The sequence below is a fragment of the Grammomys surdaster genome, unplaced genomic scaffold (assembly GCF_004785775.1).
Source record: "Grammomys surdaster isolate TR1022 unplaced genomic scaffold, NIH_TR_1.0 125767, whole genome shotgun sequence".
Lineage (NCBI taxonomy): Eukaryota > Metazoa > Chordata > Mammalia > Rodentia > Muridae > Grammomys > Grammomys surdaster.
This window is the reverse complement of record NW_021620598.1, coordinates 889,744-906,300: the sequence shown is the minus strand read 5'-3', so window position 1 is coordinate 906,300 and position 16,557 is coordinate 889,744. Positions and strand designations below refer to the sequence as shown.

At 51.5% G+C, this 16,557-nt stretch overlaps 1 protein-coding gene across 2 annotated transcripts in view; it reads left to right on the top strand.

The window, feature by feature from the left end:
• Positions 1–6,770: 6,770 nt before the first annotated feature.
• The window catches only part of Scube1 (signal peptide, CUB domain and EGF like domain containing 1), a 114,275-nt gene continuing 104,488 nt past the window's right edge, over positions 6,771–16,557 (top strand). For both annotated transcript variants that reach the window (XM_028788725.1, XM_028788724.1), the window contains exons 1-2: positions 6,771–6,858; positions 9,763–9,894. In XM_028788725.1, coding sequence (XP_028644558.1) covers positions 6,771–6,858; positions 9,763–9,894 — 220 coding nt within the window. The remainder of the gene's footprint in view (positions 6,859–9,762; positions 9,895–16,557) is intronic.

Here is a 16,557-nt window from a genome sequence, read left to right as displayed (position 1 = left end):
TCTCTCTCTCTCTCTCTCTCTCTCTCTCTCTCTCTCTCTCTCTCTGCATCCAGCTGTCTCTTCTTCTTTCTATCTCCTTGTTTATGGAAGAACAAATCTATATCCCCTTCATTTGTTTCTGAGTGCCAACCTATCTGGTGTTTAAGCTTCTTACTACTGCTATTATCACTATTGCTGTTGTTGGGTTTTGTTTTGTTTAGAAAAAGGGTCTCATTTAGCCCAGGTTGACCTCACATTCTCTTTGTAGCCCAGGATGACCATGACCTTGAACCTTTGTTCCTTCTGCCTCTACCTCTTGAGTGCTAGAATGACAGGATTAAATGCACCTCCACTGTTGCTGGGAATCAAATCCAGGACTTTGTGTGTGCTAGAAAAGTTCTCTGTCAACCGAGCTACATCCCAGCCCCATAAAAAAAAATCTGTACAAATGTGTGGTTAAAGTAAAGACTGAGGTAGCAATAGGGATACAAGGACCAAACAATCCCAGATGCCTCTGCTTCGAGGTGTCCCCAAGCCCTTCCTATCTGATGGCTCTCCAGGAGGCTGTGGTACTAGACAAGCGGATCCAGAGTGGATTTGACCCCAAGGCCCAGAGAAATAGCTTGGGCTGACCCTGAACGCTCCCTAAGGAGAATTGGCATGGGAGAAACACAGGCCTTGACTTTAATCTCAGCATCCCCACCCCAACCAGAGGAATGCTTCCAGAACACACTTTTACCATGTCACTTCTTTGCCTAAGCCTTACTCTGGCTCTCACTGACACGGGGAAATGTCAGAGCAGCGCTGTTTGGAGTCTGAGCTCTGTCCCTGAGCCCTTGGGTTCTGCAGATCCTCTTTTCCCTAGGGCTTCACATCCGCTCCTCCACTTCAAACCTCAGTCCTTAAGCCTCCAGGCGAGCTCCTACTCACCCTACAGGTACCACTTGCTTTTCTCCTTCACGCATGCATCCCCCTACACTGATGGCCCCATTTCTTCTCCCTGAATAGTATCAGCTTCACATCAAGCCCCACTCTTCAAGACAAGACTGTCTTCCTAACTCCTGTCCCCCCCCCCACTGGAACATGACCTCCTGCAAGACAGACAGATGCTGAGCCCAGAACAGGGTCTGCCATACACTGGATGCTTGGTTAAATGTTGAATGTCTGAATGGATGTCACTCTAATAAAACATCAGTGTTTTAATATCAGTTACTACCTACCTGATGGTTCTTTGGAGTCCATTATCTGGGACCAGAATTCCAGAGAGGAAACAAAAGCCCAGTGATCAGATGGGCAGGAAGATACAGCCTATAATGTCACACTGTCCTTGAGGTTCAAGTAAGGTGTTGCCCTTCCAGAAGTCCTTACACACACACATGTGTACACACACACATACACACACATACTTGCATGTACACACAGAAGCATTCACCCATGCACACATGCACACAAGCAGACACAAAGGCATGCACACACTCATTCACGCATGCACACACACAGACACACAGACACACACACATAGAGGCACACACACACATACTTGCACGTACACCCAGAGGCATGCATCCATGCACACATGCATGCAGGCACAAACATAGTCATGCAGACACTCATGCAGACACACACACATAGGCATGTGTACACACACACATGGACACATTGACATGTGCACACACACACACAGAGGCATGCATGCATACTCACACAGAGAGAGAGAGATGCACCCATGCACACATGCACACACATGCATGCATATTTGCACACACACATAGAGGCATGCACACATGCATGCATGCATGCATACACATACCCACCATCCTCCTTGAGTTCTCAGCAAAGCTTCACTGTCACTTTCAAATTCTCTATGGTAGTTGGAAAAATCACAGAATTTAGGGTCTGGGTAAATAAAATATGATCAAGAAAAAGTATGAATGTCTTTTTTTTTTAAGCCTCTGGCTGTCCATGACAGTTATTCCTGTCTATCAATAAAGAGAACTGACCCTCAGGAGCCACACCTGCAGGTGAACAGAATGTCATCGATCTGGTTGGGTTGTAGTGAATTTACATGGAAAGTGTTTGTCAGGTGATGGGAACACTTTGTGGACAGGTCTCCCACTGAGAGCCATGGCTAGCCAGGGTGGCCTTGGCTACAAGGGACAGGAACCAATGTGGCTCAAGAGCAGAAGGAACGATGTGGCCAAGACACTAATGCCTCCGTCCTCCCTCTTTCCTTCCTCTCCTTCTCTCTCCTCTGTCTTCCCTCCCCTTCCCTTTTTCTCCTTCCTCTCCCCCTCTCTCCCTAACATCCCCCCTTCCCTCCCACCTTGTCCCCTCTCACTGCCTGGGATTCCTTCTCTCTGAAATGAGCAGCTCCTGTCCACTCAGGAAAGAGGCCACACCCACAGGTCCACATACAGATTGTCTGACAGGTGTGAGGTAGTCACATGCCTTTGCCTAAACAAGCCTAATTGCTTGATCAATGGCCCAGCGGACCTGTTGACCTCTGAGGCTTAGGGCAAAGGTCTAAAAGGGATCTTTGGTGACAAAGGGTCTCACCACTTGAAGGGAAGATGAGGCTACCAACCTCAGGCTGCGGCTCTCTGGGTCCATAGCACCCAGCATGAGCCAAACAGGGAGCAGTGAGAACCTAGGGTAGGTCCTGGGTTCAGATGTCAGGGCTGGGAACAGGGAAAAGCATAATGAGAGAGGAAAGAGAATGCACCGCACGGGCCGGGGAGGGGACAGGAGAGGAGGTGGGGGGAAGGGGAAGAAAGGAAACATAAGGGAGGGGGAGAGGAAAGGAAGAGAAGGGAGAGGAGAGGAAGGGAGTGAGCTGTGACTCAGAAAAGAGGCAGAGTGGAAGCATTGCGTGAAGACAGGGACAGGGCCATGTCAGGGATCAGGAATGCTTATGCCTTGCAGGTGTGAGCCCCAGTTTTTGTGGAGTCATTGAGGGAAAACTGAAAACTGCTGTCCTCTCTAGAAAGCCAGTGGTCAGAAGAAGGAGAGGAGAGGCCATGAGGGCAGTCTCTCTCTCTCTCTCTCTCTCTCTCTCTCTCTCTCTCTCTCTCTCTCTCTCTCTCTTTCTCTCTCTCTTTGGGGGGTGGGGGCAAGGCTTTGAAGAAGTCCCCTGAGTGGAGTCTGATATTCTGAGATGGTGATGGGTAGACTGGTCTGAGGAGCAGTAAATTAGTGAGGGTGGGCCTCAGTTTCCCCCAGATGTCAGATGAGTCCAGGCTGGACCGTCTCCAGATTATGCTTGTAGCTCTCCTGTCCTCATGTCCACCTGTGAACCCAAAGCCACAAGTCTTCCTTAAGAAACAAGTGGCAAACCCCCAGAAAGGCATCCACACAGAGGCATACATCTGTGTGGTGACATTTTATGGTTGCAGAGAACTCTGTACCCAAAAGAGCTTTCACAAGTAATTCAGAGAACCCTTCCTGATTAAAAAAGTCAACAATAAGCTGGGCAGTGGTGGTGCATGCCTTTAATCCCAGCACTTGGGAGGCAGAGGCAGGCAGATTTCTGAGTTTGAGACCAGCCTGGTCTACAGAGTGGGTTCTGGGACAGCCAGGGCTACACAGAGAAACCCTGTCTTGGAAAACAAAAAAAAAACAAAAAACAAAATAACATGTCCACAATAAAGCATTTATAATTCCATGGCTGTTACTGTCATTCCGAGTAAGGGAGGTAGTGTAATTATAACAGCCCTATCAGGAGCACAAAGCCCTGTGGGTACCATGGTTCCAGGACTTTGAGTTCAGCATTTCCTTTAGTCCTCTGCAGAAAACACCAGCAACACTCCTCTGCCACTGGAAAGGAGACTGAGGTTCAGAGAGGCCCCATGTCACGCTTGCCTGGTTTCATCTTCCCAGCAACTCCAAGAGATCATTCAGACTGAGGAACCCAGGCTGCAGAGGGGTCGGTGATGGGGACACCATTACAGGGCTGGTCAGTGCTGAGATTGTGACCTGAGTCCAGGCCACGACTTTCCTGCCATTAAGAGGTGAGGTCCGGGTCACAGAGGGCACGTCTAGAAGAGAGGAGCTGGATGTCTCCTCTTGCCTCCTTACAGGGAAACACCTTTGTGAACTGTCACCAGGGGGAGCCAAAGGGCCCCAAGTCCAGGGTCATCTGCTCTGGACACTTAAGATTTGGGGTTCTGCTGGCCAGCCTGGCTTCCCTACAGGGCACAGAAAGTGGGTTGTTGAGGAAAGAGAGAGACAACAACTGGTTTCATTCTTAAAGACCTGACACGTCCAAAATCATCTCACCAGAGCAATAGGAGTTCACAGCTGCGTCTGTCTTGTTTCTGGGACCATTTGTTCATTCATTTATTTGTTCATTCATTCATTCATTCATTCATGCATGCATCCATGCATGAATTCACACGATAATTGTCTTAGCTACTTTTGGGAACAGTGCCCACAGAGAAGGCCCCCAGGATTGCATTTTGGATGGTGACAGAGAGAAAACGAGGAGTGTGAGAGCAAGGACTTCCGTTTTCTGAGCCTGAGGGGGGTCTTACACTAAGCTTATGGGGCAGGGACTGGGATACAGACAGGAGGAATCAAAGGCTGTCCTGGTGGCAGTGTGACTTTGGACTCAGTGTGTAAAAGGCAAGCTGTATGCCAAGTTACCTTGCCTGTGGTTGGTCTAGAGAGGACCTCAGAGGATGGCACGGGTGCAGAGACATGCAGAGCGCACACGGGTGGCTTGGGTGTCAGGTAGCCCAGTCTGTTCCTCAAATCAGTGTCTTCCACTTTCTCAGCTCAGTATGCAGGGGTGCCATGACATCTTTAGTCCTGGCATTAGAGTAATGACCCCATGTAACCAACCCACCCCAGACCAGTCATATCGGCTTCCATTATGTCTTGCTTCTGCACTAGGAGACAAAGCATCTTTCTCTGTCCCATAAACCTTCTCCTTGGTCAGGAACTTAGAGACATGGCTCCTCTCCCTCAACCCTGCACACTGCCCTTTAGCTCTGCCATATGAGCCATGGTCTCCTAGAAGGGACCCATGTCCTTTTCCACACTTGAAGAGTGTTAGGTCATCAGCAAACTTGACCTTCAGGTCACTGAAAATAAAGGTTACTGAGATAAAGGTTACTGCAGATAAATTCTTTATATTAACAAAAGAGTCCCCGGGGACTGTAGGGAATCCCAAACCATTCCCAGCCTCCATCCCACATTAATACTGGGGGAGAGAATCGAACCTGGGAGGTCTCATGGCTGCTACTGAAATTTAGGAACATCTGAGTGGGTATGGGAGCCCCTGAGAAAGACACATGAAAAACATTGTGCTGAGAAGTCAGAGCCACTCCCCACCCCAAAACACTTCTCACAAATAGATTGCTTGCACAGGTGGGGGAAAAAAAATCCCAAAGCCCTACAGCTGAGAGAAGACAAAATAAGGCTTGGTAACACGGTCCCCCAATTTAAACTACATGGCCAGGAACAACCAGGGAAAGAAAATACACGCAGTGACAGGGTAGGAGATGGGGACGCGGTAGAGGCCAGAGTCCCACGTTTTCCTCCCTGATTCCAACTGCATAATGTCTTAGCCTCCAAACCATTGCCACAAGCACCCGGGAAGTCTGGCTGGCAGCAGGGGCTGAGACACATGACTTTAACCTTCTGGGGCCTTGGAGGTGGCTGCGAAAGTGTATGTTGGGGGCAGGGAGGAAGAGCCAGCCTTGAAGGGAACGGCTGGGAGCAACACTGCACAGGCAGAGTGGACAAAAAGAGAAGTCTAGTCTTTGAATCTGGAGAGCTGGAGAAAACAGGAGCTCTTATTGGTGGTTGTCAAGGAGATGGGCCTTGGGGTTTGCTGAACTTCTTCAGCGTCCTGCCTCGTAGCTGAGAGAGGCCATTGAGTGCCCGCCAGGCCTCAAGGCCGAGGGGTCAGGTGTAGACTCCGAGTTGGGGGAGGATCTGGCCTAGGGAGACTGCGACGCTACGGTTCCCCAGCCCCGCTGGGCCTGTCATCCGAGAGGACCTGGGCTTCGTGGAGCAACAAGAGCCTGGGGACTAAGAGGCCACTCAATCCGGCCAGGTCGCGCGTCCATTCCCTGGGAACACGGTTCTAGGCGCGACACGCGCCTGTCCAAGACAAACAGTTCTATAACCATTGTTCTCGGGGCAGTACTTTAAAGTTCCTTTGATTTTTGTACGCAAATTCTGAAGCTATCTTCCAGAGCTTTCCATGCCGGCTAGGGTGCGACTGGCTGTCCCCGGCAGCACTTGGTATCCAGTAAAGGCTCAATAAATGACCATGGATTGGCTGCGTGTACTGAGCATCGTCTTCACCACCCCTGGGTGCCTCTGGGCCTTTCTTCACCTCTACTCCCCCAAAATGTGTGTGTGTGCGAGGCTGAAGGGTGCTGCTCCGGAGGAACAGTCACCCTGGACCTCAGGGATCAGCACACAAAGCGGGACTGGGGAAGAGCAGCCTAGGGCCCAGTCCCGGCCCCTGGTGACACCCTGTTCAGCGACCCCAGCTCTCTCGGCTCCCACCCCCCACCTGCCGCCCGCCCCGGGCGAGGGGGCGGGCCCAGACGCCCGCAGGCCACGCCACCCGACGCCCACTGGACGGCCTCCCGCGGAGCTCCGCCCCCCGCGGCCGCGGGCCAATGAGCGCGCGGCTGTCAGCTCGTCCTGCGCGCCGGCTGTGTGGCTCCGGAGCCGGAGCGGTAGCGGAGCTCGCTGCAGACAGGAGCGCTCGCGGAGCGGCTGCTCCGAGCGTCCGGTGCCCCGCACGCCCGCACCCAGCGCGGCCCGCAGCGAGCATGGGCGCGGCGGCCGTGCGCTGGCATTTGTGCCTGCTGCTCGCACTGGGAGTGCACGGGCGGCTGGTGGGGGCCAGCGGGCTGCCAGGTAAGCGCGAGGACCCGGGGGGGATGAAGGCGCGCGGGGTCCTACAGGCTGCCACCTCGCGCCGTCGGAGGCCGCCCTGCGCCGGGTCCTGCCTCCTTGCAAAGTAACTTCTGCGAGCGTCCGGGGCGCCCGGGGCTGGCGGGGGCGGGGTGGGCTGAGGCCCCGGGAGGGGAAGCGGGAGGCCGGAGGAAGAAAGGAAGCGCGACGGCCGCCTGCGGGGCCCGGCATGCGTACGGAGACGGGTGGGGACTCCCGAGCCAAGAGCGGCGCTCCCCCAGGGCCAAGAACTGGGCAGCTGCCGCGTAGGAGATACCCGGAGGTGGTCAGAAAGGACGCGCTGAGACTGGAGGGGAGGTGGGAAGATGGAGGGACAGACGGACAGGAGCCTAGGCGCAGAGGGAACAGACAAAAGGGCCCAGGAAGAAGCCCTCAGAAAGACAGCCGCGGGAGGGAAGAGGGGAGAGGAGGCAAGGGAGGGGAGAGAGGAGGCAGTGGACAGCGGAAAGGAGAAAGGCAGATCAAAGGACGGAGAGGAGACAGATGGACACCAGACAGAGAGACGAGAGGACTCGGAGGGGCGTCGCCGAGGGAGGGGACCGAGTGAGAAAGGAAGGATGGAGATGTCTGGGGAGAGATGGACAGATGGACTGTCAGACAGGAGGGGGAGAAGAGATGGACAGACATAGGGAAGGAGGTGGATGAGAACACGAATAGCAGAACAGACGAGGACATTAGAGAGAGGGGGCCCTGCCGGAGGCACAGGCACAGAAGCCTTTGGTCCGGGCAGAAGGAACTGCTAGGTGGGGGTGTCCATCCATGATCTGAGTTTCTCAGAAGAGGCTCCTGGGCAAAGCTTCACACCGAGTCTCTCTTTTCACATATTTCCTTGTTCTCCTTGAAGAGGGTGGGAGGGTCCTGGCTTGCTCTCCGAGTCCCACAGAGATCCAGTATTAGCGAGTTTATGCTAGTCCATGCTATTGCACCGTTGGTGCTGAGTTTTCTTCTATGCCCCCGTTCCAGAAGCTGGGCCTTGTTGAGGGTATTAGATAGTCCGTGGGCATTTCTCCCAGGCTTTGGGGATCCTTCACCTTTGTGGGACTGTCCTGTGTGCCTCTCCATTCCTCTCTGTCCCTCCTGGTGTCTATCCATTTCTGCTTCCCCTTTCGCTCTGTGGAAGTCTGGTGACTCTGGAGCCCCAGCGGCTATAAGTAAGAAAACCAGAGTCGAAGTGAGCAGCCTGTATCTGAGGGTTGCACAGGATCTGCAGTCTGGCTCAGCCAGGCCAAGTTTATCATTTGAAAGGCAGACAGCCCCACCCAACCCTTCCCAACTTCTGTGTTTCCTTATCTAGGTGGGAGATAGAAAGGACCCCGGGAAACTTCCTGACACTCACTCTCATGCCCTGACTTCTCATGTCAGGACACATGGGAAGTGGAAAGATGAGCCTCTCTTAGAGATGCTCCATGTGGTCTGGCCCTTTCTGGCATCCTGCCCTTGAAGTAGTGGGTCCCTTGGTGACCAGCTTTCCCTCCCCCATGACCTCCCGACTGGCCTTGGCTTGTGGTCTCTGGTGTACTATGCTGCCTGCCTCTTGGTTCTTGCCTTTGGACAACTGCAGAAGTGGACACACTTGAGCAGAGGTGGCTGGGTTTGGAAGGGATGCTACATATGTGTACATGTGTGTTTCTGTCTTTTGCATGTGTTTGCATGTGCAGGGAAGAATCTCCTGTGCTTCTTCCTAGTGCCTTTCTCCCCTCTGGTGAGCTGGTACCTTGTAGTCTGGAGTGAGGAAGAGGGGCACAGAGCTACAGCCCAGGGTCCAGCCAGAGGATCAATTCAAAGTGGACATTATTGGGCACCATGAGGGTGAGGCCAGATGGATAAAGAGATGGGGACATTTGGAGCCTCCCAGGGGGACTGGCCTCAGGGCAGCTGCTGAAAGTCCCTTGTCTGCTCACCTGAGTCCTTCTGCCTGTCCATCTGTGTGGTACTCCCAGCCAGCTGGAAGGAGAGGGATGCCCAGACAAGCTTGTTCTATGATGGAGCCTAAACCAGTCTCCTGCATCACTGGCCTCAGATTCCTAAAGTTCTGGCTGTCCCCTGAGTAAACTTAGAGCAAGCAAGCGAGTGAAAGAGCAGGAAGAGAGAGAGAGAGAGAGAGAGAGAGAGAGAGAGAGAGAGAGAGAGATCCATTGTATGTGCAGAAGTCCATTCCCACTATGCAACCATGGCTGTAGCTTTCTGGATTTATGTGCTGGGGTTGGGAGGGAGGGCTCACCAGAGCCCTCTGAGCCTGGATGTTGCTGGGCATCTAGAAGCTGGCCTATGAGTATTGACTATCTGAATCCTGGGTTGGCAGAGGCAAAGGAAGGCAGATCTATGGACTCTGCTCTGGGTCAGAGCCTAGGGGATGATCCCTCCCACAGTTCCACTGTCTCGGGATCTCATGTCTAGGTTACCTGCAGCCTCCTCAGATGGCCTCTGTTTGGTACCTGTACACCATTCTGCCTTAGCTTCCTCATCTGCAGCCCTGAGGCTGGATCTGAGTTCTTCTGAGGACTCTTTCAGAAGGAGGACTGGGGACTTGAAAGGATGCCTGTGGGGAAACCTAGATCCACAGAGAGGTTTTTCTAGCCTTCAGCTTCTCCTTATCCTGAGTGAGGATAATGGATATACCTAATGGGACTGTTATGAAAACAAAGACCAGATGTAAGGGGACGTGGGTCTGGCACAGAGAAGCTGCCTCAAGGATGCTACCAATTTGCCCCTTGTCACATCAAACTGACATGTGACTGTTAATGTTAGCTATCCCAGTGGTCAGTGGTAGGATAGGAGCATGAACTTCCAGCACAGTCTCAGATGTCTTTCCAGCATGCCTCACCTGCACTTTCCCCTCCCTCACAGGAGCCACGGATGTGGATGAGTGCTCAGAGGGCACAGACGATTGCCACATAGATGCCATCTGCCAGAACACACCCAAGTCTTACAAATGTCTCTGCAAGCCCGGCTACAAAGGGGAAGGGAGGCAGTGTGAAGGTGAGTTCTCTCAGCCCTCCCTAAGCCAGATCCAGAGGGAGGTGGCCGAGGCCTGCCCTGTGGCATACCAGCAGGCTGGTCCTATAGCCCAGCTCTGTGGACATGGGCAGTTCAGGCTTCTGTCAGTCCTGCAGGCTTCCAAGAGACATAGCTAATCACCTGGAGGGCAAAAGTTGAAAATGTGGGGTACTGGGCTCTCACCTAAATTTTAGCCCCTTTTTTTTCTTGATGATATTAAGGTGGAATGATTGTTTGTATGTCCAGACTATGTATGGGAATCAGTAAAAGCCCAGGGTGACTCATCTTTTGGGTCCTTAACTCCAGCCTCCCAGCCACCATGTGTAGCCTGCAGCTTCTGCAGAAGACCTGTCCATGAGCGGACTGTGAGGCTGGCTCAGCTGCCTCTCCTCTTTTTAGCCCCAGTCTGTGATTCAAACCATGCATCCATATGTCTAGACTCTCCTCCCTGTACCTGGAGTGCTGGGTTGATGGTTCAGAAGTAGAAACCTGTTCCCCAGGGAAGACATAGTGGTACACGCCTGAAATCCCAGCATTCAAGAGTCAAGCCAGGCATGGTGGTACAAGCCTTTAATCCCAGCACTCAGTAGACAGAGGCAGTTTGATCTCTGAGTTTGAGGGTAGCCTGATCTACAAAAGCAAGTTTTGGGACAGCCAAACTTCAAGACAGAAAAACATGTCTTGAAAAACCAAAAAATAATTTTTTAAAAAGATGTATTTATTTTGTTTATATGAGTACACTATAACTGTCTTCAGACACACCAGAAGAGGGCATCAGATCCCATTACAGATGGTTGTGAGCCACCATTTGGCTGCTGGGAATTGAACTCAGGACCTCTGGAAGATCAGTTAGTGCTCTTAACCACTGAGCCATATCTCCAGCCCCCCAAAAAATAATTTAAAAAATTAAAAAATAAAATAGAATAAAAAGAGTTCAAGGCAAGTGGATCTATAGACTGGACCATCTTGGATACAGTGGGTTTGAGACTAGCCTGGACTGCCTTAAAAGAGAAAGGGAGAAAGAAAGGAAGGAAGGAAGGAAGGAAGGAAGGAAGGAACAGAGGGGGGAGGGATGGAAGGAGGGAGAGAGAGAGGGGGAAGAGAGAGAAGGAAAGAAAGAGGAAAGAAAAGAAAAAAAGAAAAGAAGAAAAAAGAAAAGGCTGTCTCCCCAACAGAGAAATGTGAAGCCTCTGTGGTCCTGGGAAGCAGGAGTTTAAGCCAGGTGGGATTCTGACCCATAAAGGTCTCATGGTCATTTTGACCCCTTGTGTGTTGGGCAGAGCTTAGCTATTGGGATCTATAAACTGTTCTTTCTGGTCACATACCCCTAACCTAGCCCTTCCTACCCACCTTCACTATACATAGGAAAGACAAGCATTGACTGCAGTGTTTCCAAAGTTCTAGAGCAGTACAGACAGAACAAAACCCCAGGGTTTCCCATCCTCAGTCAGGCACTCTGGTGCTCAGTCTTCAGTGTGGGATTGATTGCTTTGGGCAAGCATTGCATGGGACCAGGATGATGTTCTGGCTTCTCTGACCAGGCTCTACAGAGCCTAGGCCTTACAGCTGCCCAGTGCCCCCAGGAATGCAGACATCACTGACCCACTGCATTTACTCAGCTTCTACGGGCTGAGAGCTGAGACCCATCTTCATGGGTCCTGCTTGGTGTCAGCTTGCTTGGGTCCCCAGGAGCTGCAGGGAAGCTGATGTGACCCACAGACCTCTGGGAAGTGCCTGGGCAGCAGGTAGAGAGAACAGGTCAAGTGCAAGGCTACTGGTAGGCCCTGGAGGGTGGGTAGCTCAGTGGTCCAGGTGATACAAATGAAGGTGTGTATGTAATTTCTGAACCTCTCCTTGTCCTTAAGACCCGATGTTCCAGCAAAGTAGGGTCATGTTTGGCACAACCCTTCTGCTAACCAAAGCCACTGAGCTGGCCTGTCCTCACAGCCCAGCTCCTGCTGTCTACTGCCCTCGGCTCATATCATCTCCTGCCTGTTTCTCTGAAGCCCTTCAGAGCTCAGCTTAAACTCCCCATGCTGATGGAGTCCTGGGATGAGACATATTTAGTTCATTTTGAGGAAGAATCTCACGTAGTCCAGGTTGGCTTTGAACTTGTTATGTAATTAAAGCTGTCCTTGAACTTGTTATGTGGTTGAAGCTGACCTTGAACTCCTGATCTTCCTGCCTCCATTTCTGTGATTACAGATGTGTAACACTAAACCTAGTTAGGGATCAGACCTAGGGCTCCCTGCATGCTAGGTGTTCACTCTATGTCTGAGCTATGTCCCAGCCCAAGAGCCAGACTCTTGTTTGCGACGACCAGCTCAGCCACCTGGCTTTGTGGGCCTTCCCCCCCCCCCCCCGTCTCTGCCGCAGAAGGAGGTTGGAGTGGCGTGCTGGAACACACGTGCACACTCCTGCATCATATTCCCACTACACTCCCAGAAGGCCCTTGGCTGCCCTCCATTGTTACTTTTCTGACTCTGGGTTCTAATTTCATATCTTGCATCCCCCAACCTTGTTTACAGAGGGCTAGGTGTCAGAGCCATCTCTCTCACACAGTATACATCTGGCTGTAACCCCGGGAACCCAGGAGCACCTCACTTACAAAGTCTGTCATTCTGCTCCCAGTTCCTGGGGCAGGGCTGGTGATGTCCCTGGTCAGTAGAATATGTTTAGTCTGAATCATCTCCCCAGCCCTGACTGGAGTTCAGATGAGTGGAGGGTGGTGGGAAGTGGGAGCACGGGAGTTGTTAGGCGGATCTCTTCTGTGGTGGTGCCGTTTTCATGTGAGAGGAAACCAGGGAACAGCCTGGCTTCTGTGAGGCGCCTTGGTTGCAGCACACCTCTAACATAAGCACTGGGCAGTAATTTGCCCTCAGCAAGTCTCAGGGTCTTCTTGGGCTCTGTGAGCCCAAACTGTTCTCTACTCATCTTGAAGACTGGGCCCAGGATACAGTGCAGTGTGTGAAGTCCTCCTGCCTGGACGCCTAACTCCCAGTATTAAACACGCAGATGAGTTTGTTACCTGCCACCATATGCTGTTACGGCAGCTGCAAGCTGCAGGGGGTTGTGAATGGTAAAGACCTTTCGGAGTCCCTCAGTGCCACACACATTGGAGGTAATCCTCATGGTACCATGTGCCCTGCCCTTCAGTTGGTGGTGCCTAGGGGCTGAAGTTATCAGTGACAGACTTAATGCACAGCAAATGCTGGTTAGCCTGGGTTCTGAGGGCCTGGGTAGGCCCAGCCTGCTTGTCTTGGATGTCCTTATTCCTGGAGACTCACAGCCAGGCACTGGTTGGCATAAGGGCAGCCTGCTGGACTATTAACACAGAGACCATCAGACTCCCTAAGATGGCTACCCCCAGAAGACTCCAGACACATCTGTGGGGGCTGAGAAGCCACATTCAGAGTGGCCTGAGCGAGCGCAGAGACCACCCAGATGTTCATTTCCTTGTTTAGATGGTCCATGGGAGACCTGAGAGAGAAGGGCCTTGCCTGGATCGGGATGAGAGCCCATTGCTGGGTCTGCCATGGTCACTGCTGTCTGTCACATTCTGAATGGTCCTTGTTCAGCTGAGCAGAGTCATTAAGGAATAGACATTTAGCTAGATTGCTGGGATTCACATCCCGCCTTTGTATCCGGGTGAGACACTCAACCTCTGTGTGTGCAATGAGCACGATTTTAGCAGCTACTTTGTAGAAGGCAAGAGTTAAGTGTGCTGATGTATTTAAAGCATGATAGCATAGCCTGGCATGTAGGGAGTGATAGCTGTTGCTGTGGTGATGGTAGCAGGGCTAACAGGTGATGATGACCTGGTGCTTTTCATTTCTACCTTTTTTTTCAGTGCTGAGAACCAAACCCAGGGTCTTGGGCAAGCCACATGACAAACTGTATCTTTGTAGATAGATAGATAGATAGATAGATAGATAGATAGATAGATAGATGATGGGTGGATAGATGGATGGATAAATAGATAGATAATAGATAGATAGATAGATGGATTGATAGATGGATTGATAGATAGATTTGGTTTTTTGAGACAGATTTTCTTTGTGCAGCCCTGGCTGTCCTGGAATTTTCTCTGTAGACCAGGCTGGCCTTGAACTCACAGAGGTCTGCCTGCTTCTGCCTCCCAAGAGTCTGGGCAAAAGACATGCGTCACAACTGCCTGGCAGATTTGACTTAGATGACCGTTATGGCTAAGGTGACATTGGTGAGGGTGGTGAAGATGGTGACGGTGAAGGTGAGGGTAATGATGATATTAATAATGTCAGTCACAGAAAGACTGATGGTACGGACTGTGATGTTGATAACAGTGGTAATGGTGGTGAGGTGACTGTGATGCTGGTGATGGAGAGAGTGACTATGGTGCTGACGGTGACTATGGCGATGGGATGCAGATGATGGTGAGATGACTGTGAGGCTGGTGACGGAGAGAGTGACTATGGTGCTGATGGTGACTATGGCGATGCGATGCAGATGATGGTGAGATGACTGTGATGCTGATGATGGAGAGAGTGACTATGGTGCTGATGGTGACTATGGCGATGGGATGCAGATGATGGTGAGGTGACTGTGATGCTGATGATGGAGAGAGTGACTATGGTGCTGACGGTGACTATGGCGATGGGATGCAGATGATATTGAGGCAGTCTCTGTTTCTGTTTAATTATCATCTCATCCTGCCATGTATTGATGCTGGCAGAGGGCTTGCAGCAGGCTGACACTGTGACTGGTGCAAGGGGCTTGCTGAGGCCAAATGGGGTTGCCTTGGGTCACTGATGAGGCCGAAGAGTTTGCTCTGTGATTTGTGTAGCCCGTGATCGGTCCTCCTGGTGGCCCTTTCCAGACCCATTCATGCATCCATTGTCTGCCCTGCTGGTTCTCCACTGTATGTTCCTGGGCTCCTCCTGGGCCTGCCTCAAGGACTGCTGGCTGTCACCTGTTTGATTTCTATCCCAGGAACCTAGCTGTGAAGGGAGGGGACATATCTCCAAGGTCACCTCCTTCAGGAAGCTTTCCCTGATTCCCAAACAGGTGACTTCCCACCTGTCTGTCACCATCCTTCCTCAGAGCCCAATGTCCTAGGCTGTGATGGCCCACATCACTCTTCCAAGGCTGGCCCAATCCTATTATCAGAAGGCAGTTACCAGACCAGAGACTGTCAGGAAAGGCCTGCTGAGCCTCACACACTCCACTGAGAGGAAGCTGAAGCCTGTGACTGGCTGGACCAGTGACAGTGTTTATCTAGGGAAACTGGGTTCAGAGAGCTCAATCTTCAGTTGGGTGATCCAGCTGAGAGGCAGCAGAGGCTAGCATGGCTGCCATCAGCCATGGGGTCTCAAGTGTCTGTCTGAAGACTGTAGGGAGAGGGTTCCCGGGTTCCCTCGTTGTGGAATGATAGAAGAGGCCATAGAAACCCTGTTCTCTGTAGCTGTTCCCTAGAGAAAGGTTTATGACTGTGACCCACTAGGATCATGTCCCTTGGAATAGGTGGGAGCCCCTCTCCCTTGGGGGTCATCCATGGAGCCCCTCCCCTTGGGCGTCATCTATGGAGCCCCTCTCCCTTGGGGGGTCATCCATGGAGCCCCTCCCCTTGGGCTCATCCCTGGTCTCTTCCTGAACACTTTGAGCTACTTTAAAAAAAAAAAATCCTTCCCTCCCTTATTGCACCCTAGCTACCTTCATTTACTCCTCAAAATCCAGCTTCTTTCTACCCCGGGACCTTTGCACACTCTCTCTCCCAGTTCTTCTCCCTTGATTGGCTAAGCGAGTGCATCTGTATCTCACAGGGCCGACTGTTTAATCACGGGCCTTTTGGAGGCCAGGGAGGCCAGCCCTGTACCAGCCAGCCCCCTGTTCTGAATTAACCAGGCCTGTCGGTGCTCCTCCTGCCAGAGGGGCAGGCTGGGGCCAGGAGTGGGCAGCTCATCCTCGTTACAGGCTTCAACCCATTTAACCTTAATCACCTTGCTTTCATAGACATTTGCGAAGGAAAAGGACCAAATTATAGCTTGAATTGGGTCTTACTAATCTTAATTAAAAGCTCTCGTCAATAATCAGGACCAGGCCTCAAACAAGGAGCAAACCACCCTCAAATGGCTTGTTTAAATAACCGAGACCCCCACCTCCACCACCACCACCCCCCCCCCCGCTAATGGCTGTTTAGTCTGAACCCATGGCGCACATCGCCAGTCTATGTGTACTTAATTTTGAGACCATTCATTCAAGTGGTTTATTCCTCTCGCAAGTTTCAACTCAGGCCCTTTTCAAAATGCTGCAATTAAAGCTCTTGGGGGAAATGAGATTTTGTTTTGGCCACAGTATATTAAATATATTACTATTTTCCTTTCGGGGTAAATGTGTGTGAAAAAGAAAAAAAATGACAACCATCAGAGGTTGCAAAATTAGCATGTACGTAATGGATGTAAGTAGTCACTTCCTGGATTTTATATCCCCAGGGGGGTCCTTGTCAATCAGTAAAGTTAGGCAGATTACAGAGCAAGTCATTAAAGGGTTTTAACCAAACTCTTAATAACACACCCGGCATTCATTTAGTTTGTCATTAAGGGGGAAAAAAAAAGAAGAACTAAAACCAATTGGCCTTCATAGCACATAACGGCCGAGGTCTTGTTAAGT